The sequence below is a fragment of the Ovis canadensis genome, chromosome 1, assembly GCF_042477335.2.
Source record: "Ovis canadensis isolate MfBH-ARS-UI-01 breed Bighorn chromosome 1, ARS-UI_OviCan_v2, whole genome shotgun sequence".
NCBI classification, from domain to species: domain Eukaryota; kingdom Metazoa; phylum Chordata; class Mammalia; order Artiodactyla; family Bovidae; genus Ovis; species Ovis canadensis.
Window position 1 is genome coordinate 114,904,165 of NC_091245.1, and position 23,946 is coordinate 114,928,110.

Below are 23,946 nucleotides of genomic sequence, written 5' to 3' on the forward strand. Positions count from 1 at the left end.
AAGTTTGAAATATTGCGAGAATTACCAAAACATGACACAGAAGCACAAAGTAAGCAAATGCTGTTAGAAAAATGGTGCAGATTTGCCAGAAACCTTGAATTTGTAAAAATGAAGTATCTGTGAAGTGTAATAAAATAGGTATGCATGCTCTCTACCCATTAGCTGTATTATATCTGTAAGAATCCAAATGTGATCATCAGAGCACCCTCTGAATGGCAGAAATTGTCTCAGAAAGCAGCCCATAGTTGGTGATTCACTTACATCAGTGTTGGTTTGGAAACTCTACTAGTACAAAGAGAATGGCTGAGAAGTTTATTTTTTAATGACTTCCCCAGAAGCAGAACTAGAATCTCGGAGATTTTTCAGTCCCTTGTGAGTTTCTGGCCTGCATGTCTCCAGACCCTCTGCAGCAGGGTGCTGCTCAGTTCTCATTACAGTCAATCCCCTACGTATGAATGAATTCTGGTCTGAGTGTGTGTGTAAGTCCAACAAAGTTAGTCTAGGTACCGAGCTAACACAATCAGCTATATAGTACTGCACTGTAATAGATTTATAATACTTTTCACCCAAATAATACATAAAAGACAAACACACACAAAAATTTTTTAATTGTATGGTACAGTACCTTGAAAAGTACAGTGGTTCCAGCCACATCACTGCCTCTTTTACACTTCCTTCTGTACCTCCAGGCTTAAAATAAAGAGACTACTCTGTACGGTGCTGTTCAGTAAAGTACACAGAAGCACAACCACTTATGGAGGATGTGCTCATGTGACAGTGTATACCAGACATGTGAACTAACTCATAACTTACATGATTGGCAATGTGAATGCACATCTGCATCTTTGAAAGCTTGCAACTTGAAGGTCTGTATGTAGGGAACTTACTGTATTAGGATTTCCAGGGCTGAGGGGCAGCCTCCCTGTATAGCTCACTTCCCTGTTTTGTACCCTGTGATACACTGTTTCTTTTGTAAATATTTACTAAACACCTTCTCTGTGCCAGATCCATGGGAGATGTGAATGAAACACACGCTTGGCCTCAAGATCAGAAGGACACAGTTGATATTGCTTTTGCTAATTAAGAGCACTTGACAGATGGCTCCCCAGTGCTGTGGAAGCCAGTCTCCCCCGATGACTGATGGAAAGCTCTCCTCAAGTGCAGGCCCATTTCACCCTGTTCGTTCCTCTAGGGGCAAGGAGAACCAGATGCTCAATTCCCAGCACTATCTGGCTACTGAGAAATAGATGCTAGTTATCCATCAGTCCTCCCTGTCACAGGGTAAACCTCTGCATTGTCAAGAAGGTCACTTCTGGGTGCAGCAGGTGGTAAAAAGCAGCCTGCTCTCTGTGCTCCTGCTGGCTGGTTGACAAAGAAGCAGAATACTGCCCTGCTGGGCCATGGTCCAGGGTCTTCCTTTCTGCTACATGCCATCGCAACACTCAACAGTCATCTCCCAGCTCCTAGAGCAGCCAGAAGGAAAACCAAGCACACTGTTTGCTTCTGAAATACTAGGCTGTGGGAAATGAATTTTAAAAACAGTAGATAGGCTACCCACTCCAGTATTTGGGGGCTTCCCTTGTGGCTCAGCTGGTAAAGAATCCTCCTGCAATGTGGGAGACCTGGGTTTGACCCCTGGGCTGGGAAGATCCCCTGGAGAAGGGAAGGACTACCCACTCCACTGTCGTGGCCTGGAGAATCCCATGGACTGTAGAGTCCATGGGATCAAAAAGAGTCAAGACACGACTGAGCGGCTTTCACTCTTTCACTTTCATGTGTATATGCATCAGGGACTCACTTGGCTGTACAGCTGAAACTAGCATAATGTTTTAAATCAACTATATTCCAGTAAGGGCCTCCCTAGTGGCTCAGTGGTAAAGAATCTGCCTGCAATGCAGGAGACATAAGAGATGCAGTTTCGATCCCTGGGTCGAGAAGATCCTCTGGAGTACGAGATGGCAACCTACTCCAGTATGCCGGCCAGGAAAATCCCATGGACAGAGGAGCCTGGCAGGCTACAGTCAGTGGGGTCGCAGAGTCAGAGATGACTGAGCACACACACAAACACACATACTCCAATGAAAACTTTAAAGAATAAAATGATTTTTGAATGTTAAATAAATACATATATACACACATACCAGGCTTGCTTCCCCAGATGACTCATGTGGGTTTGCATGAGAAGACTTGTTAGAACTATTTGTACTACAAGGCAGGCCCGCCAATGACCAAAGCCTGGTTCCCTGAGTTGGCTTAAGGTTTAGGGGATCAACACTTCATACTCCCTACTTATATTACTCTGTGCAGTTTTACAATTGGTGCTTAGTCTCTGAAAGTTTTTAAGTTTTATTTGAAGACTGTTAGTGATGAACCTAATCCTGAATGTAGAGAAAAAGGTGTTTCCTGGGAAATGCCTGAGAATCGCCAGTTGTTTCTACAGAGACCAAGAAAGAGAGAAGAGCAGAGAATGAAGAAAAATAAGAAACAGTAGGACTTTCATACATTTGCTGAGCATGTGATCAGAGACACGGTCAGTGGGAAGAAGCAAGTGGGAATAGACAAAGCATGACAAACCAGCCGCCTGTCTCTCCTGTGCCACTGCCACTGCCTCCAGGCCCGTCCCTGGCTTCTGTTCTTGAAGGAGGACGGTCAGAGACAGGGTCTGAGGATCAGAGACAGATACTGTGTGGGCTGGGGCCTCAAATCTCCTCAGTTCCACACCCTTCCCCCCAGGCCTGCAACCCTCCCACCCATTCTAACTCAGCCTCCATGTAGAGTTGAAGGAACTGGGGCCCAGGGAGTGAGGTGATTTACTCCTTTCCTGACAGCCTGATAGGAGTGTGGTGGAGGAAACCCCTACCTCTCTGGATACCCCATTCAAGGTTATTCAAATGGTAAAGAATCTACCTGCAATGCAGGAAACCGGGGTTCAATCCCTGGGTCTGGAAGGTACCCTGGAGAAGGAAATGGCTAACCACTCCAGTGTTCTTCCCTGGAGAATTCCATGGACAGAGAAGACTGATGGGCTTCAGCCTGTGGGGTTGCACAGGATTGGACACAATTAAAGCAACTTAGGATGCATGCATGCTTCAATACAAAATAAAAATTTCTAAAAATACACCACAAATAACAAGATGGCAGAGTAGAAGGACATGCACTCATCTTCTCCTGCAGAACTCCAAAATTACAACTTGCTGCTGAACAACCATCAACAGGAGAATGTTGGATCCCACCAAAAGAGATACCCCATGTCTAAGGGCAAAGGAGAACCCCCAGCAAGGCAGTAGGAGGGGTGAAATCATGTTTAGAATCAAACCCCATACCCGTCAGAGATGCTCGAAGGGCTCAAGCAAACCTTGTACACACCATGACCCAGAGACCCCAGAGACTGAGCCAGAACTGTGTTTTAGTCTCTCCTGTGGAGGTATGGGTCAGCAGTGGCCTACTGCAGGGGCAGGGGCTCTGGGTGCAGCAGGCCTGGGTATGGCATAAGCCCTCTTGGAGGAGGTCATCATTAACCCCACCATAGAGCTGCCAGAACTTACACAGGACTGGGAAACAGACTCTTGGAGGGCACAAACAAAACCTTGTGCACACCAGGACCCAGGAGAAAGGAGCAGTGACTCCACAAGAGACTGACCCACACTTGCCTGTGAGTGTCCAGGAGTCTCTGGCAGAGGCGTGCCTGGGCAGTGACCTGCTGCAGGGTCGGGGGCACTGAGTGCAGCAGTGCATGCATGGGAACTTTTGAAGGAGGTCGCCATTATCTTCATTACCTCCACCATAGTTTGCCCTCAGGTCAAACAACAGGGAGGGAACACAGCCCCGCCCATCAACAGAAAATTGGGTTAAAGATTTACTGAGCATGGCCCTGCCCATCAGAACAAGCCCAAGTTCCCCCCCACCCCCACCAGTCAGTCTCTCCCATCAGAAAGCTTCCATAAGCCTTTTATCCTTCGCCATCAGAGGGCAGACAGAATGAAAACCACAGTCACAGAAAACTAACCCAAACTGATCGCCTGGAAAACAGCCTGTCTACCTCAATGAAACTATGAGCCATGCCGTGTAGGGCCACCCAAGACAGACGGGTCATGGTGGAGAGTTCTGACAAAACGTGGTCCACTGGAGAAGGCAGTGGCAAACCACTTTAGTATTCTTGCCTTGAGAACCCCATGAATAGTATGAAAAGGCAAAAAGATAGGACAATGAAGGATGAACTCCCCAGGTCGGCAGGTGCCCACTATGCTACTGGAGATCAGTGGAGAAATAACTCCAGAAAGAATGAAGAGATGGAGCCAAAGCAAAAACAACACCCAGTTGTAGATATGACTGGTGATGAAAGTAAAGTCTGATGCTATAAAGAGCAATATTGCATAAGAACCTAGAATGTTAGGTCCGTGAATCAAGGTAAATTGGAAGTGGTCAAACAGGAGATGGCAAGAGTGAACATTGGCATTTTAGGAATCAGCAAACTAAAATGGACTGGAATGGGCAAATTTAACTCAGATGACCATTATTATATCTACTACTGTGGGCAAGAATCCCTTAGAAGAAATGGAGTAGCCATCATGGTCAACAAAAGAGTCCAAAATGCAGTACTTGGATGCATTCTCAAAAACAACAGAATGATCTCTGTTCGTTTCCAAGGCAAACCATTCAATATCATGGTAATACAAGTCTATGCCCCAACCAGTAATGCTGAAGAAGCTGGAGTTGAACAGTTCTTTGAAGACCTGCAAGACCTTTTAGAACTAACACCCAAAAAAGATGTCCTTTTCATTATAGGGGACTGGAATGCAAAAGTAGGAAGTCAAGAAAACACCTGGAGTAACAGGCAAATTTGGCCTTGGGGTACAAAATGAAGCAGGGCAAAGGCTAAAAGAGTTTTGCCAAGAGAACGCAGTGATCATAGTAAACACCCTCTTCCAACAACACAAGAGGAGACTCTACACATGGACATCACCAGATGGTCAACACTGAAATCAGACTGGTTATATTCTTTGCAGCCAAAGATGGAGAAGCTGTATACAGTCAGCAAAAGCAAGACCAGGAGCTGACTGTGGCTCAGATCATGAACTCCTTATTGCCAAATTCAGACTTAAATTGAAGAAAGTAGGGAAAACCACCAGACCATTCAGATTTGACCTAAATCAAATTCCTTAGAATTATACAGTGGAAGTGAGAAATAGATTCAAGGGGTTAGATCTGATAGAGTGCCTGAAGAACTATGGACAGAGGTTTCTGACAGTGTACCGGAAGCAGGGATCAAGACCGTTCCCAAGAAAAAGAAATGCAAAAAGGCAAAATGGCTATCTGAGGAGGCCTTAAAAATAGCTGAGAAAAGAAGAGAAGCTAAAAGTAAAGGAGAAAAGGAAAGATATACCCATCTGAATGCAGAGATCCAAAGAATAGCAAGGAGAGATAAGAAAGCCTTCCTCAGTGATCAATGCAAAGAAATAGAGGAAAACAATAGAATGGGAAGGACTAGAGATCTCTTCAAGAAAATTAGAGATACCAAGGAACATTTCATGCAAAGATGGTATGGACCTAACAGAAGCAGAAGATATTAAGAAGAGGTGGCAAGAATACACAGAAGAACTATACAAAAAAAGATACTAATGACCCAGATAACTACAATGGTGTGATCACTCACCTGGAGCCAGGCATCCTGGAATGTGAACTCGAGTGGGCCTTAGGAAGCATCACTACAAACAAAGCTAGTGGAGGTGATGGAATTCCAGTTGAGGTATTTCAAATCCTAAAAGAAGATGCTATGAAAGTGCTGCACTCAATATGCCAGCAAATTTGGAAAACTCAGCAGTGGCCACAGGACTGGAAAAGGTCAGTTTTCATTCCAATCCCAAAAAAGGCAATGCCAGAGAATGTTCAGACTACCACACAATTGCACTCATCTCACGTGCTAGCAAAGTAATGCTCAAAATTCTCCAAGCCAGGCTTCAACAGTACATGAACCAAGAAATTCCAGATGTTCAAGCTGGATTTAGAAAAGGCAGAGGAACTAGAGATCAAATTGCTAACATCCATTGGATCATCAAAAAAGCAAGAGAGTTCCAGAAAAACATCTACTTCTGCTTTATTGACTATGCTAAAGCCTTTGACTGTGTGGATCACAACAAACTGTGGAAAATTCTTCAAGAGATGGGAATACCAGATCATCTGACCTGCCTCCTGAGAAATCTGTATGCAGGTCAGGAAGCAACAGTTAGAACTGGACATGGAACAACAGACTGGTTCCAAATCGGGAAAGGAGTATGTCAAGGCTGTATATTGTCACCCTGCTTATTTAACTTATATGCAGAGTATATCATGAGAAATGCCAGGCTGGATGAAGCACAAGCTGGAATCAAGATTGCTGGGAGAAATATCAATAACCTCAGATATGCAGATGACACCACCCTTATAGCAGAAAGTGAAGAAGAACTAAAGAGCCTCTTGATGAAAGTAAAAGGGGAGAGTGAAAAGTTGTCTTAAAACGCAACATTCAGAAAACTAAGATCATGGCATCCGGTCCAATCACTTCATGGCAAATAGATGGGGAAATAGTGGAAACAGTGACAGACTAATTTTGGGGGGCTCCAGAATCAGTCCATGCAGATGGTGACTGCAGCTATGAAATTAACCTTGAAAAAAAGCTTTGATCAACTTAGACAGCATATTTAAAAGCAGAGACATTACTCAGCCAACAAAGGTCCGTCTAGTCAAAGCTATTTTTCCAGTAGTCATGTATGGATGTGAGAGTTGGACTATAAAGAAAGCTGAGTGCCGAAGAATTGATGCTTTTAAATTGTAGTGTTGGAGAAGACTCTTGAGAGTCCCTTGGACTGCAAGGAGATCCAAACAGTCTATCCTAAAGAAGATCAGTCCTGAATATTCATTGGAAGGACTGATGCTGAAGCTGAAACTCCAATACTTTGGCCACCTGATACAAAGAACTGACTCACTGGAAAAGACCCTGATGCTGGGAAAGACTGAAGGCAGGAGGAGAAGGGGCCAACAGGATGGATGAGACAGGACAAGAGGATGAGATTGTTGGATGGCATCACTGACTTGGACATTAGTTTGAGTAAGCTCCAGGAGTTGGTAATGGACAGGGAAGCCTGGTGTGCTGCAGTCCATGGGTATGCAAAGAGTTTGACACGACTGAGTGACTGAACTGAAAAATACACCCATCTATTTATGCAATTTTTTTCCTGCTAAAACCTTTGGGGGCTTCCCTGGTGACTCAGTGGTAAAGAATCTGCCTGCCAATGCAAGAGACACCAGTTCAATCCCTGAATCAGGAAGATCCCCTCCAGTATTCTTGTCTGGGAAATCCCATGGACAGAGGAATCTGGTGGGCACAGTCCACGGGGTTGCAAAAAATCGGACACAACTGAGAGTACTTTTTTCCCTAATCTGTTTCCACTCCTGAGTGTGAATGAGGTTGAGGTGGCTGTCATCCCTTTCTTGCAGGTTCCCCGCATCCTGTCAGTGAAAACATCACACCAGCCTAACAAAGCAGTCATGTCCAGTCTTGAGGGAATGTCTTTGTTTCTGAACTATGAGAAGATACTAAAATCAGAACATGTTATTGGATTGGACATTTAATGGACTTGAGTTGGAAAGATATATGAAAATGTTACTGAGCCAGTGGTGTGCTGAAGCGTGACATGATTGAATACTGAAGTGGTGGGCAGGAGGATGTTGTTCTTGGTGTGGCTCTGCCCTTCCCACCCTCTCTGTTGTCCCTGCAGGCCGCCAGCTTACCGGAGCCGAGAGGACCTCCACGGCCACTGCAGAGGAGACGGACATCGATGCGGTAGAGGTCCCACTCCCAGGGAACGACACCCTGGAATTCAGCCGAGGCGTGACCGACCTTGATGCTGTAGGGAAGGAAGGAGGCTCCCACACAGACCCCAAGGTAGGCAGGAGGCAGCCCACCCAGGTGATCCGCACAGCTGCGTGCATGTCACCTCCCAGAGCGGCCTGTGTCATGGCCTCAGCCCCCGTCCATCACCTCTTAGCCTCTGCCAGCACAGTGGTGGCTCTGCAGCATGTGTTACTTCCTTTCAGACTGAATCTGGAGATTCAGTCCCTGTGAATTGATGCTAGGTGTGGCTGCATGTCAGGATTTCACAGAGCTCATTCCTGACGCGCATTACCCTCCAGGGCCCATCAGTACTCAGCTCCCTGCTTCTCACTGGAAGCCCCAGCTTTGATAGCACCTTATCGGGTCACAGTACCTGTGCATGTGGCTAATCCTTGCACAACACAATGCGATCCCCTGGGGCTTAGCTGAAGGAGCAGGGTGAGTTTGGGCTGTCTCTGCCTGTGGCTAGGATGTGTGCCTTTGATGCTGCTGGGGAGGCTGCAAATTGGCCCACTGGAGTTTGGAAACTGCAAGACCACCTTAGGCATCCTCCATTTCAACCTCCTGTTTTTATGGGTGAGATGATGGATGCCCTCAAGGGGTTTCTGATATGATCCAGGTGAAACTGAGAACTTCCAACCTAAAGACAAAACCAACACCCCTGGCCCCCGCTCCTCCCCCAACACACACGGCCCCTGAAACACACACACGCCCCCCCCCCCTCAACACACACACACAGCCCCTGACACACACTCACAGAAGGAAAATTCTGACAGATTGCCCTTGCCTTAGACTCCCTGCCAGTCCCCTGTACCATGAGTGCCTCTCTTTCCTCACCATGTAACAGCTTTTCCCGAGAGGAGGTCATTAGGCTAGTCCATCGGAAGGGGAGACCTGTCAGTTTGAGTGGCGGTATTCTTCCGTAGTGTCTGCCTGATATTTTCTGTGGCGCCCAGTTTGTACTCTGCACGGGGCAGAAGCCTCTGTCCCTGGCGCTTCCTCTCGCACACCTAAGGAAGGGCCTGCGGCAGAGCTGCTGCAGCGGAATTCTCTGGCTCACAGAAGCCGCCTAGTGACGATGTCCAGCTATCAGGAGGGAGACGGGAGGGAAGGGAACGGAAGCTGCTTTCCCCTTTGTGAGAGAGGATCTCCCCAGCCCATGTTCTGTGTGTGTCCAGACTTTCTTCTCTGGAGCTCCCATTGTGAGGAGGCAGTGCTGGGTTGGAGCACCTCCCTCATGGCCTCTTCCTCCAGTGGTCAACTCGGGAGACCCTGCAGACCCGGGAGGAGAGAGCCCTGAGGACACAGCAGAGTGAAGGTGGAAGCTGCCTCATAGCAAGGTGTAGGTAGCTCTCTTTCACAGAAATAGATCCAAGACCAGAACCCCAGGTAACTCAACAATGTGGGAGAGCTGAAAGCCCTGGGCAAGAAATGGAACAGGATCAGCTGTCTGGGCTCCCATCATATCGCATCAGGAACTCAGCTATACAGATAGGGTTTTCTGACTCTGTGGTCCCGGCCCAGGCCATCAGATCATCTCCTCTGGGGGCGGTGGGGGGCGGGGGTGTCCTGTCCACATTTCCGTTGAAGACGCAGTATTTCCAGCTCTTCGTTACAAGTGGGCCATTTCACCCCAGCCTCGTATTAGACATACTGTGTATATTGAAGACAGAGTAAGTTGTCTAAAGGAGGCATGTGCCCAGGCTCACACCGTGTCTTCTCCTCTCCTCCAGGTCTCACCCCACCCCCAGGAGCCCATGTTGACAGCTTCGCCCAGGATGCTCCTTCCCTCTTCTTCCTCGAAGCCCCCGGGCTTGGGCGCGGGCACGCCACTGTCCACCCACCACCAGATGCAGCTTCTCCAGCAGCTCCTCCAGCAGCAGCAGCAGCAGACGCAAGTGGCTGTGGCCCAGGTTCTCCTCAGCCTCCTCCCTTCTTCGCAGGCTCCACTCTCATGGGCTTGACGCACCTTCCCTAGCGAGGGGCACAGGGCAGGTTTTAAAATCTAGGGAGCTATAAGGGATGGCTCATGCTGTTGGATCATTGCTTGTTGGGGAAGGGGGGAGGTGGGGAGAGGAGAAAGGGGGGATGCAGATGAAATGGGAAAAAACGTTTTGGTTTCCCATGTATCCCCCACTCTGAGTTGGGCTTGGCTGGCTTGGCTGGATGTTGTTGGGTCATGACTTGAACTTACTAAGGAACATAATTTCACCCTTCCTTTCCTGCCTTCTTTTCCTGGTGTGTGGGTGAGAAGGGATGCTTCTGGAGTCAGGACAGATGTGAGGATAGGTGTGACTTTGTGATACCACTCTTAAAGTTTGAATTTATGCCAAATGCCTCCGCAGACTGTACCATCCTGGAAACCTTGTCCTTAGAGGTTTCCATGCCTCCTTTAGTCATCTACTCATTCCAGGCAGGATTTCTCTATGTATGTAAAGATTTCTCCAGGCAGGACTTGATACCATACTGGCCTTGATTATAATGGGATTTAACTTCCAGAAACTTGTTGTTGTTCAGTCGCTAAGTCCTGTCCAACTCTTTGCAACCCCATGGACTATAGCACGCTGGCCTCTTCTGTCCTCCACTATCTCCCTGAATTTGCTCACATTCATGTCCATTGAGTCAGTGATGCTTTCTAACCAGCTCATCCTCTGCTACCCTCTTCTCCTTCTCTTGTACATTTCCTTACAGGAACTTAGGTATTTGAGCCATAATGGGAAGAACTGGCCTGGCTTTCAGGAATCAAGCACTGTTTGAGCCCTGAGGACTCATTGGGATGCTGTTGCTTTATAAAGGAGGGGCGAGCTGATTTCCCTGCTGCTTTTAGCAGGGATCCCTTCTGCTTGCTTTCTGTGGAGGGCATTGTCGTCCACATCTTCCTTGGAACTTGTGAGTCTGAGCTTCATCTTCTCTCCGGGCAATCAGGGGATGGTGAACGCATCATTGGTACTATTCAAAGGCTGACTCCTAAGGTAAGAGTCAGATGGGGTCAGGACCTCATGGGTAGATGAAAACAGTGAGGAGCGGGGATTCAGGGTTTGGAGAGTTGGTGAGAGATTTGGGAAGGCAGCTCTTGGCATTGGCATTCCACATCTGCTCAATCAGGCTGGCCTCTGAGGTCTTCTGCAGTCTGGAATGAGAATAAGAAGACGTCTCTAGAGAGCTCTTATTGATCCTTGTCACTTCTTCTCCTATTCTTCTCATGACCCCCAGGTGGAGTGGATCACACAGGCAGAGCTGTCTTTCCCAACATAAACTCCTTGAGGAAGTATCCGGCAGCCTAACCAAAGTGATGCAATGACTTGGGTCTTGAAAAGACCTTCTTATAGCAGTCTCACGTTGACCTGGGCCTGAGGCTCAGCCTTGTGGGTGCCTTTTGCAACCGGGTTTCAAGAGAATAAAATCAGTGGGGCACTGCTCCCAAGTGATTTGAACCTTTTTAAAAATACTGACCATGATCCAAAAGGGTATGTGCTGATACTAGGAGGATCTGCAGGTATTCCCAAAACAACAACAAAGAGGAGGGATGTCATTTATGGCTTCTGATATTTGGGGGAAAAATCACTGCCTTTTGTCAAATAATTGTATTCATCTCCTGTAATTAATGATGTGCCGGGTGTGATGGCTGACAGGAGCACAAAGCTGGAATGCTCCAGCACAGGGCCATTCGGCAACCCACATCCATCCTCCAACCCACGATACTTTCCTCTTTCAGCATATCAATTACCAAGTAATTAGTATTTATCTAAGAATGAGCTTGATGCATATTCATGATGAATGTTATCAGAGAGGCATTTGAATTTGAAGTCACTGCTAAATACTGAAGAAAAACTATTTGCAAACGTATAATCTGCACAAGAAGAGTGCTGTGGTAGTCAACGGATGCACGGTCTGCAAAGCCATAGGACCTGCAGTTTATCATAGGTCTGTCTCCCAGTCAGGATGAAACCCTCAGAGTGGTTCTTTGGCCCAGAATCAAGCATCTGTCTCAAGGAGACATCGCTCTCTGGCCCTGTTTTAACTGCCTGTGTTGTAGAAGACAGTGAAGCTAGGAGATGGGAAAAGTGTGGTATTTGCAGTTCACTTGATGAGCCTCTCTCAGTTCAGCCACTTCCACACTTGGAATCTGGTGATTATAGGTGGCAGTGCCCGGGTTGAATCTGTTCAGTCTGTGACATGTCTAAAAGGCCACCAGAGCACATCAGTATCTCCCATGGGTAAAACGACTTTGCGTAGGACCGTAGCCTTCTAAAATGTTGGGGTCAGACAGTACCTTGAGGTCATCACAGAGCTGCTTGAGCAGAAGTTGTCTTCCCCTCCCTGCCGTCCTTATAGGCAGTCTCTTCGGTTTCCTTCATCTTTTGCTGCCTGGGAATACAGCTGACATGTCGTACCTCGCAACTGGCTTTGAGCTCTTCTTGTCCTCCAAACCGATTCAGTCCTAAACCAGCCTTCAGTTACAGGTTTCTCTGCATGTTCCTCTCTTTCTCTCTTTGTAGCATTTGATCCAAGGGCTTTTTATTAGTATCCAAATCTTTGGGTGTAAACAATGATATAAGATATATATATAGGTGGATTAATAAATAGGTCTTCTTAACATCTTTCCTGCTCTTAAAATATATCAAGTCTGGCTTACTTGGTTTCTCTGCACAGTGTCCAGCGTGAGGTCAGCTTTTACTTGTGCTGTCAGATTCTATTGCCATCAAACCACAAGGTTTCTGCCTATCTTTGTAAAACTGCCAGCAGTCCCTGGAATTCCAATGGGTAGTACTGTGACCTCAGCATTTCAGGTGGGAACACATTTTCCTTTGTTCTGGGAGTATCCAAGTTCTCCTGTGTGACTCCTGAGAAGAGCTAAGGATAAGGACAGTTTCTTGCAAACAGGTGTACTCTCGGGGTCCCTAGTTGCACGATTTATGCACTCTCCCCATTTATTCTCAAAGATCAGTCTGGTTCTACTGTTATCACTGGGACCGGGCTTAGATCTCCTTCACAGTGTTCTGATTTGGTCTCAGACCTTAAGACCTCTCCCATCCTCTCCCTAAATTGGTTCAGAGCTGGTCTAGAATGGCCTTGCCTTGGCCTTCAAGGTACATGGGCAAAGGTGTTGTTCAGCTGACTCTTAAGCATTTCTAGACTAGATCTCAGCGCATAAATAGTAAACCCCAAGCCCTTCGGACCACTTTCCTGACCCCAGCATGAGGCTTGCGTGGCTGCACTAGCTTCCTGCTTTTAGATGGACAAGAAGTTCAAGGATGCGAATTGAAGTATAATCAAGCCTTGAACCAAAGCTGGGTTGTAGCTGGCACCCGCATGGCCACGGGCTGGGCCCACGTAGCTCCAGAATTGATCCGGGCACTGTGGCTGACTGGCAGTGGTTAAGTAGGCCAGGTCACTTCACAGTGTGCCAACTCCTAGCTTGGCTCCTGGGGAAAATGTTGTCCTGCAGCTCAGTATTGCTATTGAAAGACTTCTCTACCTGCTGCCACTTGTTCTGAAACAAGCGATCAGTTACTTAATGCTTTGCGATTGTGTATGCTGTAGTTAGAGGAACAGCGCTGAAAAACCTTCGCAGTCCTCCCCCCAGCCCCCCGCTAGGCCCTAGATGTAGCCTCTGTCCTCGTGGCTTCTCCAGTTCCCAGCGCCCTGGGTGCACTGCCCAGGCCCCTGCCTCATGCATGCAGAGACAGAGCCGCCTGCCTCCGCTTGTGTGTCCCGTGTGTGTGTGGGGGGGCAAACTGCTCTGGTTCTCTCCACTGCCATTTCCATGTGCCTGCTGCTCCCTAACTCCAGCCTGGCCCTGCCCCTACTTCTCACGGAGGAGCTGGAGTCCAGGCAAGTAGGCTGGAGGGCCAATGGGCAGTGGTCTGGTGTTGCTGGGTGGGTTGTGGGCGGCTGTCCGAGTCTGGGGAAGTGGCACAGAGCTGGAGGGCACAGGGTTGAACTTACACTTGTACTGCTATGGCCAAAATGCAGAACTGGACACCGACTCCAGGCGTGGCCTTCCCCACGATTTAGTCTGTGACCAGAATGTGTGCATGCTAAGTCATCTCAGTCTGGTCTGACTCTTTGCAACCCTGTGGACTGTAGCACACCAGGCTCCTCTGTGGATGGGATTCTCCAGGCAAAAATACTGGAGTGAGTTGCCATGCTCTCCTCCAGGGGATCGATCCCATGGCAGACGGATTCTTTACCACTAGCACCACCTGGGAAGCCCAGAATAGTCATTGCCAAAGACCACATGATTCTGGAAAGGCAAAACTATCTGCTACCTTTTCAGAAATTAACATAGCCTGCCTTGGCAAAAGGTGTTTGAGGTTTTAAAAGAAGAGCGTGCTGAATACAAATAAGTCCCCTCTGGTGGGGAGGGGGAGGTGGTATCTGCTCCTGTTGTACAGTGGGGGAAGCGAGCACACAGCTGTAGCTGACTGCCCAAGCCAAAGCTGAAAATAATGCTGCTTCATTTCAGTGCTTCGTGGCTAGACCCACATATGCGAAACACAAGGACTGTTAAATTGCCTCAAATTTAGAGGAATCTCGGGCCATTTTGTCCCAGCTTTGCCTGGGTTTCGTACTCCTGGGGTAGACTGCTGCAGCGAGAGGCCTGAGCCTTATGCCCGCTGCCCATTTGGACGGCTGTGGGAACAGAAAGGCTCCTTAGCGCTGGGTTTGGGTGGCAGCAGCAGCGTGTGCTTTCGAATTCCCAGGGTTTGAAAACACCAGAAATGTTATAAGTCTGCGTTTGCAAAGCTAAAGTTCTTGTTTAGACTAATACAAGGAACACTCAAACACAACTTTTTCTCATAGTACTGAGTGCCTGTGGATTTGTGATGAAAGATTTGATTCAAGGGTCGTTTTTTATGTACTAATGGTAACTCCCCTGATGGAATGGTTATGTGCAAAAGAAACTTCCAGATTTTGGTGTCCCCCCGCCGCCCCCCCCCACCCCACCCCGACCCCGGCTTCTGCAGGAGGGAATTCCTCTTTTGTCGCCCATCCTAATTCTCTGACTTCCCAGAGGAAATCTAGGAGTGTTCTTCAAGGAGCCTTTAACCAATGGCCCCTGGTACTGACTATTCCATTCACCTGATATGGACTCATACACTGACCAAGCCTCTGGCCAAGCCTCTCAGTTGAAAAATGGAGACAGTGAGGTGCAGGTAGAAGCGTATTACCGACAGTTGAATTGGGAGTAACCGACAGATTCGAGCTTTCAGCTCCTGGTCCAGTGCTCTCAAATGGCCTCTTCCGCGGGCAGGTTCAGACGCGGGGTTTGGGGACCTGAGTCTGTGGCCTTTGTGTGCAGAGAGCCCTCTGTAGATGTCGGTTACTGGTAGGTGAGATTCCCCACTGTTTCTGTTTACATGCATTGAAAGTTTTGCTCCACGTTTATGCCTCGTGTTTCTGTTTTGCTCTGAAGAAAATAGAAAATGGATAATTAGCAATTCTGTCTGCCCAGTACATTCCTCTCAATGATGCTCTTAGTTGGAATAAATTACATTTACTGGCAGATGGAAGGTTATGGTTTCCTCTGGGGGCACTTGTAGGGGTGAGGTTCCCACAGCAATTGTCCTGATTCTCAGAACCAGCAGGATTTTGGGGACTCTTTCAGTGAACTGTCTCCATGCCTCATTTTTGCAAGGAAGACAGAGGCTTAGTAGCCATCTACCATCTGATACTGGATTAAAATATTATTGCTGCTGCTTTCCCTGTTCTTGCCCCTCTCTAGATCTCTAAATAGTTTATTTGAGGACTGGAAGATCAGTCTTGTCCTTAGCAGCGCCTGGTGAAGGACAGATTCACTTTAGATTCCTTAGGCATCCTCCCCCTGGGGGAATGATAGGCCTAACCTCAGGAGCCGCTAATGGAAGGTGGCAGTTAATCTCATTAGTGGCTCCACTTAGCAGCAGAGCCAACAACGGCAAGGTCAGGTCCTCAAATCTGGGCCGGGGTGAGGAGCTGGGGGAAGGAAGCAGCCACTGCATCCAAAAGTGTGATCTCTGAGGGCTGGCTGCCGGGAGGGCAGACACTGCCTTGGCAGGACTCTGGGCCAAGCTCGGCCAGACCGTGGGGTGAACATGACCTGTTACTCCCTGACAGAATGTGAATCTCTTTGGAGCAGATGGCTCTTCAGAAACCCAGAGCATTTGTTGTCTGAGTCAGAGAATCGACTCTTCCAGTTCCTTCCTCCTCTCTCCTCCGCTCTTGGCTCTACCTGTCCCAGCCCGGTCCTCCTGACTCTGTGTCTTTATCCATACTGTGTTTTTGGTTCAAGAAAACCCTCTTTCGTACAGGCTGCTTTGGTCTTAACCACCAAATTCATGAGCTCCCCTTATTCAGGGACCTTCAGAAACCTCCCAGAGGCCCTTTTATCCACTTCTCAGCACAAAAGTCACACATTGCTGTCCTTGTTGTGTGACTTAGTGTCGTCAAGCCAGAGTCCTGAGGGAATCTGCACATCTCCTCCCCCTGGGTTGTGTCCTCGCACCCAGACTGCACACCGGCAGCAGAGAGGCCCCCTGGGCCCCAAGCACTCAGGGTGCCATTGCTGGTGCTCTAGTGAGAGGGTGGGACAGTGAGAGGGCGAGGGTCCCCCTCCCCAGACAGGGCGGCTCTGGAAGCTGTCACCTCAGACTGACAGCCACCTGCCGGGGCTGCTGGACGAAGCCCTGTGGTTAGTCAGTCAGCAGCTGCCTGACCCCCGCCAGGTACGAGACATGCTCCCAGAGGCCTCCGGAAATAAAAGGGAGCGGAAGGTCAGGGCAGGAAGCTGACCCCCACCACAGGCGTGGAAACACCGACTTCGTCACCGTCACCTCACTGACTTAGAAAGGGTATGCGCCTGGCTTCCTGTTTCTCATGCCGTTTGGGTGTGAGGAAGGGGAGAAGGAAGATTGTGACGGGGGTCTGCTGTGACACTGTTCTTTGCTAGTGGGTCAGCATATCAGGTTTTCGGCTTTGTTTTTGAAAAGACAAGGTGAGAAAAAGGTACCTGCCTCAACACAGCAGTAGTATGTTAGCTGTCAGCGGTTCTGCCGGGGCTGGGGCTGGGACACAACTCTTTCCTACCTCTTGCTCTTGGTGTGGGGCTCCAAGTGGTACGTGAATGGCACATCATGGGCCCCACTCGGGATGCGGATCCGGTCGCCCAGCTTCTTTCAGCTGCTCCTCTGCAAAATGGTGCCCATTTTGCCTGGGAAAGGGCTTCTCCGTCTTGAATTGAAGCTGGAAGGCATGTCTGGCCCTGGCCCTCCACCAGTGACTCACGTTTACATTCACATCCCTCTCTTCTCTCCGCCCTGTCTCCTCGCTGTCTTCTCTGCCTCCCCGCTCTCCGCAGGTTCACTTGCTGAAGGACCAGCTGGCTGCTGAGGCCGCAGCACGGCTGGAGGCCCAGGCTCGTGTGCACCAGCTCCTGCTGCAAAACAAGGACATGCTCCAACACATCTCCCTGCTGGTCAAGCAGGTGCAGGAGTTGGAGCTGAAGCTGTCGGGACAGAATGCCAGTAAGCGAGGGCCCTGCCTGGCCTCACCTCCCCGTGGAGGCTCTGGAACCGCGTGTTATCTTCCCCAAACCTTTTGGTGGTACTGTTGGACCCCTGGCCTGCCCTGGTTATCCTAACAGAAAATATAAGCAGCTTTGTTTGTTCCATCCACACACTTAGTGGAATTATAAAATGGCAGGGCCGTAGAGGGTCTTGGCTGCCTTCTAGCCCAGTGCCCAGATTTTACCTTGAAAGTCCCCAGGAGTCACCACCACATGTTCACCCAGCCTCTCCTTGATGGGCCCCCAGGCTCTTCACATCCTGAGGCCGCCTGGTTCCTTCTCAGAGGGCTTTTCCAATCGAAATACACTGAGCATCTATTGTGAGTCATGCTCTTTGAGAGCTCTGCAGGAGATGTCAGTCTGTCCAGTAGTTTACTCCCCCTGCATAACTCAGTAGCACAGAAAAGGCTGGTAGCAGTCTGCCTCTCAGTGGGTAAAGCAGAGGAGCGCCTGTGGCCAGCTCACTCTGCTAGCTAGTGGCAGAGGTTGCTTGGCTCCTAGCCTGAGATGCCTGCCTCTACTCCCAGCCGATCCGGGCTGCGCTGGGAAGTGCTGGGAGACAGTGTGTCTCTGTGACGCGTGGAACTTGCCCCTGGGCTGTCTGCTGCTCTAAGTGCACACTGACTGTGGACCAGGATCGACTGATCATATGCATGATCGCATTTAATCCCTACAGTGGCAGATGATTTTGTGCCCATTTTACAGATGAAGAAACAGACCCAGAGATTAAATTACTAGCTCGAGGTTTCAAGACTAGCACAGTGTGGAGCCAAGATTCAAACTCGGGTCTGATCATAAAACAGATGCTTTCCACCTTATACCAGTAGTTCTCCCAAACTACCCTGGGAGCTTCTTAAAAAATGGATACTCCCAGATCCAACCCACAGAGATTCTGCATTGGTAGGTCTCGGGCAGACCTGAGAACTCTGTTTTTAAAGTGGCCCAAAAGTATGGATAGGGAACCACTGTGCTTTACCACTCTGAAAGCCCTTTTGGATTTTCTTTATCAAGGTCCTGTTGTATTAATGCCAGTTTACAAGGTTGCACTAAACGTTTCTACATACTTCTAACATAGCTCTTCAGTTTGTGCCTTTTTCCTACCGCGTTCCCCGGATGCGGGTCTTGCCAGCCCATTGCAGTCATGGCCCGCCTTTGCCTCTTCCCCCGGCTCCTCCCCCTAGCCTGGCATGTCCATTCTGAGCCAAGCGGAAGGAAGGACTGAAAAGCCCACCCTTACTCCACTCCCCCCAAGATGGCCAGGGACCTGGGTGGGCCAAGGATGGCTTTCAAACCAACCACCTTGCTCATACCACCCCTCCTCCTGTTGTCTTCCCCTCCAGTGGGCTCGCAGGACAGCTTGTTGGAGATCACCTTCCGCTCTGGAGCCCTGCCTGTGCTTTGTGACCCCACGACCCCGAAGCCGGAGGACCTACACTCGCCGCCCCTGGGCGCGGGCTTGGCCGACTTCGCCCACCCAGCGGGCAGCCCCTTAGGTAGGCGCGACTGCTTGGTGAAGCTGGAGTGTTTCCGCTTTCTCCCACCCGAGGACACCCCGCCCCCTGCTCAGGGCCAGCCACTCCTTGGCAGCTTGGAGCTCATCAAGTTCCGAGAGTCAGGCATCGCCTCGGAGTACGAGTCCAACACGGACGAGAGCGAGGAACGGGACTCGTGGTCCCAGGAGGAGCTGCCTCGCCTGCTGAATGTCCTGCAGAGGCAGGAGCTGGGCGACAGCCTGGATGATGAAATCGCCGTATAGGTGCCCTGGGGTGAGGAGGCCGAGGTGTGGAGGGCCGAGTCTGGCTGCTACCTGGGTAGGGCTGCCAGCTGGTGGGTAGATGGGCACTGCTGAGGATATCCAGGGGCCTAGAAATGTTTACAGTTTCAGAAAAGCATTAGGATTTTGCTTTGGAGGGTCAAGTGGGGAAGAAATTGGATTGCCAAAAGTGAATCAACTCCTCCCTCCTACTTGTGACTACTGGGAGTGGAGGGGACTTTCAGAGCCCATGGCTTTGGGAGAGGGTCCCTCTTGAGGACCACCAGGCTGCTGAAGGACCTGCTCCCACCTACCACATCATCAGGCTGTCTGCCCTGTCACGTAAGGCCCTTATAGTCCCCTTGCTCTCCCTACTTCTGTGGTCCGGACTATGAAAGGAAGCCATCGGTACCTTCTCAGGTACTTTGTGTTTAGATGCCAGGATGCTACCAGTTGCCTAACTCTTCCCTGACCTTCCTGGGAGGAATAACTTCTCTAAGCCTTTGCAGAGACTGTAGAGGTTCAAAGCTCCAGGCTAAAGGACAGGATAGTCCTTTGGTGTGTGTGTGGATTGGAATGTGTCGCGTTGAGGGGATATGCTTTCAGATGAATTGGATCCAAGCGCTTTCTCTGGGTGGCATCAAGCGTTGCTCCAGAAGGAGATGGGACTTCACTATCATTCAGGCCCTGCCATGGAAGCCAGTGGGGAGGACAGCCTCGCTACTGCCCCAGATCACCGAGGTCTGATTCCTCAGTGTGATGCCCCACCCACCTCCTGCCTACAAGTCCAGCTCATCCCCAAGGAAGCTGGAAAGCTGCCCTCTCTCTCCTGTGTCCTGCCTCAAGGGCTGTGCCTACTGAAGCTGTTGTAGCACTCTGCCTCTATAAAAGCCTCAGAGCCCCCAGCCTTACCTCTCAACCTGTCCTCTCCACTGGGTGAAAGTGTGCAGTTTTTACTGCAAAAAGAAAAGAAAAAGAACACAGGCTGGTAGCTGAGACTGCTCAAGTCCACTCTTCAGAATCACTGCCACTTAAGTCAGGGACCAGAGCCACTTTGCCCTTGACCGGCCACCCTGTGGATGCGCGCCTTGAACGCACCTGTAGACAGTGCCACGTGCCGCTCTCCTTTACCATCTGGGCCCGGAGGTTACCGCCTGATGCTCTGGGCTGACTGGGGCTCTGAGGGCACACTTGCGTGTCCTTGCCTCCAGTAAGACCCTCAGTGGCTGGTAACAGGTTTAAAGGTGCCTGAAGAGAGAGCCGAGACATGCTAGTGCTGTGTAAGTTTGGGGAAATGTCTTTATCTTGAACAGCAAATTCCAGACCCAGACTGTGTTACTATGGGGTTGGCTAAAATGTTCTTTCAGGTTTTTCCATAGCGTCTTATGGGAAACCCCGAATGAACTTTCTGGCCAACCCAGTATTTGAGGATCAATTGGTAACGATGTGGTGGCTTCAAAATCAAGTTCTTTAAGCCTAACTTGGCTTTATGAAATACAGAAATGAAAGTGCAGATCTTCTGTTATAGCTACAGTTGGATTTCCGCTAGACCCGGAAGTCCAAATTAAAGGAAATGAATGCAGCTTTATGTTAGCCTTCCTTGGTGCATGAAGGTATCAGTGAAATGAGATGGGTGCATGTGTGTGTGCTTGTGTGTACACGTTTGCTTGCTTTGACACGCACGTGTGAGGGAAGGTGTATATGTGTGTGGAGGCTTGTCAGAAGTGACCAGAGAAAAGAGAATGGGAATCTCCAGAGTGTTTGAATCAACAGTAGACTTGTGTTCTTTTCCTAATGTGCATTTAGTTGGAGAGGGGGTGGCTCTGTTTTGTTACACTTTGTAGTTGATCACTGGAAGTAGGTCCAGAGACAGAAGGGAAGGAAGAACCATGAAATCAAAGGAGAGAGGCCAGGAGTCCAGTTTGGCTGAGCCTCTCTAACTTACAAAATCCTAACCTAGGCTTCCTTGAGTGTGGGACCTCTTTGCTCATTAGAAGTTGGGGTGTTCAGGGGAGGGGAAGGTCTGGCTTCTCCAGGCCCACTGCCTGCAAGCAGGGGCTGAGGACAAAGCCAGAAGCCAGTGGACTGGGTGTGTGGAATGTGCTAGGAGAGGGCTTGTTTGGGGTGGGGAGAAGAGTGGGTGGGGAAGATAGTTTCTAAAAGGGTCTTGAAAAGATTGCAAAGAGAAAGAAGAAAGGAGATGGTAGAGAGACTGAAGAATTGGAGAGACAAGTTCTCTGTACCACTGACTTGGACCCATTCAAGACCCTTCCCTTCAGGAGGCTCTACAGTGGTTTCTACCCACGTTGGCCCCGTCCTTTCCCCAGTTCAAGTCCTCCCTGGAGCACTGGTGTGTGTGTTGGCATCATCCTTAGTGTGACCCAGCCAGCGTGCACTGGGTGTGTGGAGATGGAGGAGACAGAGGACAGATCTAGGGGCCTTCAAAGGTCACCAGCCACTGGGCCGGAAAGGGAGCATTGTGGACCCCAACCTCCAAGCGACATCACCCTGTCCTCTCCCCCTTGCTTCTTGCTCTGCTAACTCAGCTCCTGCCCTCCTCTCTTTCATCCTTCTACTCTGCCCTGTGTGGAGGACGAGTGGACACCAGGGGCGCCTTCCTTGCAGTACCTGCCCCAGCCTCTCCTGGGTGCCAGCAGACTCTTGGGCACCCTAGGCTCTCACAGGTGTGGAGCCAGGGAAGAATTGCTCTGCACAGGATGGACTCTATATTGGAACTGAAAACTATGTTCCTCATATTCCTGCTGATACCAATGCTGTCTATAAAGCCTCTTCATAGCCTCACTTCTCTCAACTGCTCTCCTTTAGGGGTTGTATTCCTTTTTATTTTCTCTTTGCCTGACTGCTTTCTCCTACCCCTCACCCCTCACCCAATTCCCTCTCCCTGAGCCTTCTACTTCCTAAAACTGTGTGGCATTAACTCTGTTGGATCAACTCTCTGGGAAAAGATTCTGTTCATGTAAGTGCACTTACTGCCTGGATGTTGTCACTAGTCTAGTGGCTTTTGCTAAATAAACCTTTCTTATTTCTAAAAGCTTTTCCATTGTCTTTTCTTGCTTCTATTCTACCTGCTCCTTCTCCCCACCCCACCCCACCCCACTCCCCAAGCCTGGTGGCATCAGCTCCGTGACACACAGTTCCCAAGGGTGCGGTATTGAGAAAAAGAACTCATGCTTCCAACAAGGAGGAAAGGAAGGTGGTACCTTCAGAGGCAGTTTGTCCAGACCAGCCTTGCAGGATCAGGCTATACCAACAGTTCTTATCCAGAGGCGATGGCGCTCCCCCAGGGGATGTTTGACAATGTCTTTTTGGTTGTCACAACTCGGAAGGAGTCTGTTGACACATAGTGATTGGAAGCCAGGGAAGCTGCTAAATTTTCTACAGTGTGTAGAACAGCCCCCACGACAAATAATCATCCAGCCCAAAATGTCAGTAATGCCTCGTCTATACCTGTTTCTTTTGTTCAGACTCTCCCATACCCCAGGCCTTTTCAAGCTCCGAACATCATTGAAATATTTTGGCAGCAGCAGCAAGTTTTGCGTGCTTGAAAAAGTACATCATAGATCTTTTCAGATAGAGTTAAGATCATTAAGATTATAAGATTTCACTGATTCCCTGACTATAAATGTCTGAAATATGTAGTTGGTAGGATGCTGGATGGGAGCAGTCCAGAAATGTCCATACTGGAGACAAAGCAGGCACCTTCCCACACCTGCCTAGAAGGATTACAGTGTCACTGAGACACAGCTCAGCGGAGGGGACCTGTCTCACTGAGATGTGGGCTTTCCTGTAGGGAGCAGAAATGAAAGGGGTGGCAGAAAGCTGGCAAAGACAGATGTTGGAGAAACGTGGAGCTGCTCTCTCAAAACCAGCATCGTGACAATCAGGCTACAGTTACCGGAACATATAGCTCTTTGGAAGGTTTTGACTTTGACTTTGACTTTGGTGAGCCAGGCCTTGAAGGAGAGTTGGAGGGTCAGTTAACCAGGTTTACGTACCCTCTGCCCCTCTCTGGCTGAGTGAATGGAACTGAACCTTTATTTTCTCACCTGTAAAATGGGAATACAGTATCCCACTAAAGCCTCAACGAAGCGTTGCTGCTCAGGGGTGCCTGGTTAGTGCGGGTGTGTGCTGCATGCATTTCTGCTGCGCTGAACCTGCTCAGAACTCTGCATATTGAGAATGCTCCTGGGGTCATGACACTACATTAAATGTGAAAGTGGGAAAGTACCTTGTCCTGAGGGAGAAAATGCTAAATTTGCACCCCCGCCAGGGCATGCTTAGCATGTGCTGTGGCCCTCAGGCTCAGTCCCCAGCCTTTAGATGGCTTTCTGTCTCTCTCTTTTTTCAAACTGTGCTCTGTGCCCAGGTGGCTCAGCGGTAAAGCATTGCCTGCCAATGACTGCCAGTGGCAGGAGGCACAGGTTCATCCCTGGGTCGAGAAGGTCCTCTGGAGAAGGAAGTGGCCAGCTGCTCCAATACTCTTGCCTGGGAAATCCCATGGGCAGAAGAGTTTGGTGGGCTACAGTCCGTGGAGTTGCAGAGACGGGCACGACTGAGCGCGTCTGCACACACGTTCCTGGCTGTGCCCGTGGTGTGGGTGTCCTGGAGGAGCGAGCAGGGCCTGGGCTGAGGGAGAAGGAGTCCTCTCCTGGCCCTCCCTACACAGTATGCCAAGACCGTGGGCGGCCTCCCCAGGTCCGCTCCCTCTCCCCATCTCCCTGGCCTCCTTCAGGAGCCCCGTCATGGGGCCACATG

General features: G+C 49.5%; 1 protein-coding gene across 2 annotated transcripts in view; it reads left to right on the forward strand.

Moving 5' to 3' along the window:
* The window catches only part of LOC138417333 (carboxyl-terminal PDZ ligand of neuronal nitric oxide synthase protein), a 357,995-nt gene that overhangs the window by 320,395 nt on the left and 13,654 nt on the right, over positions 1–23,946 (forward strand). For both annotated transcript variants that reach the window (XM_069547209.1, XM_069547220.1), the window contains exons 7-10: positions 7,755–7,921; positions 9,604–9,783; positions 17,211–17,376; positions 18,758–18,910. In XM_069547209.1, coding sequence (XP_069403310.1) covers positions 7,755–7,921; positions 9,604–9,783; positions 17,211–17,376; positions 18,758–18,910 — 666 coding nt within the window. The remainder of the gene's footprint in view (positions 1–7,754; positions 7,922–9,603; positions 9,784–17,210; positions 17,377–18,757; positions 18,911–23,946) is intronic.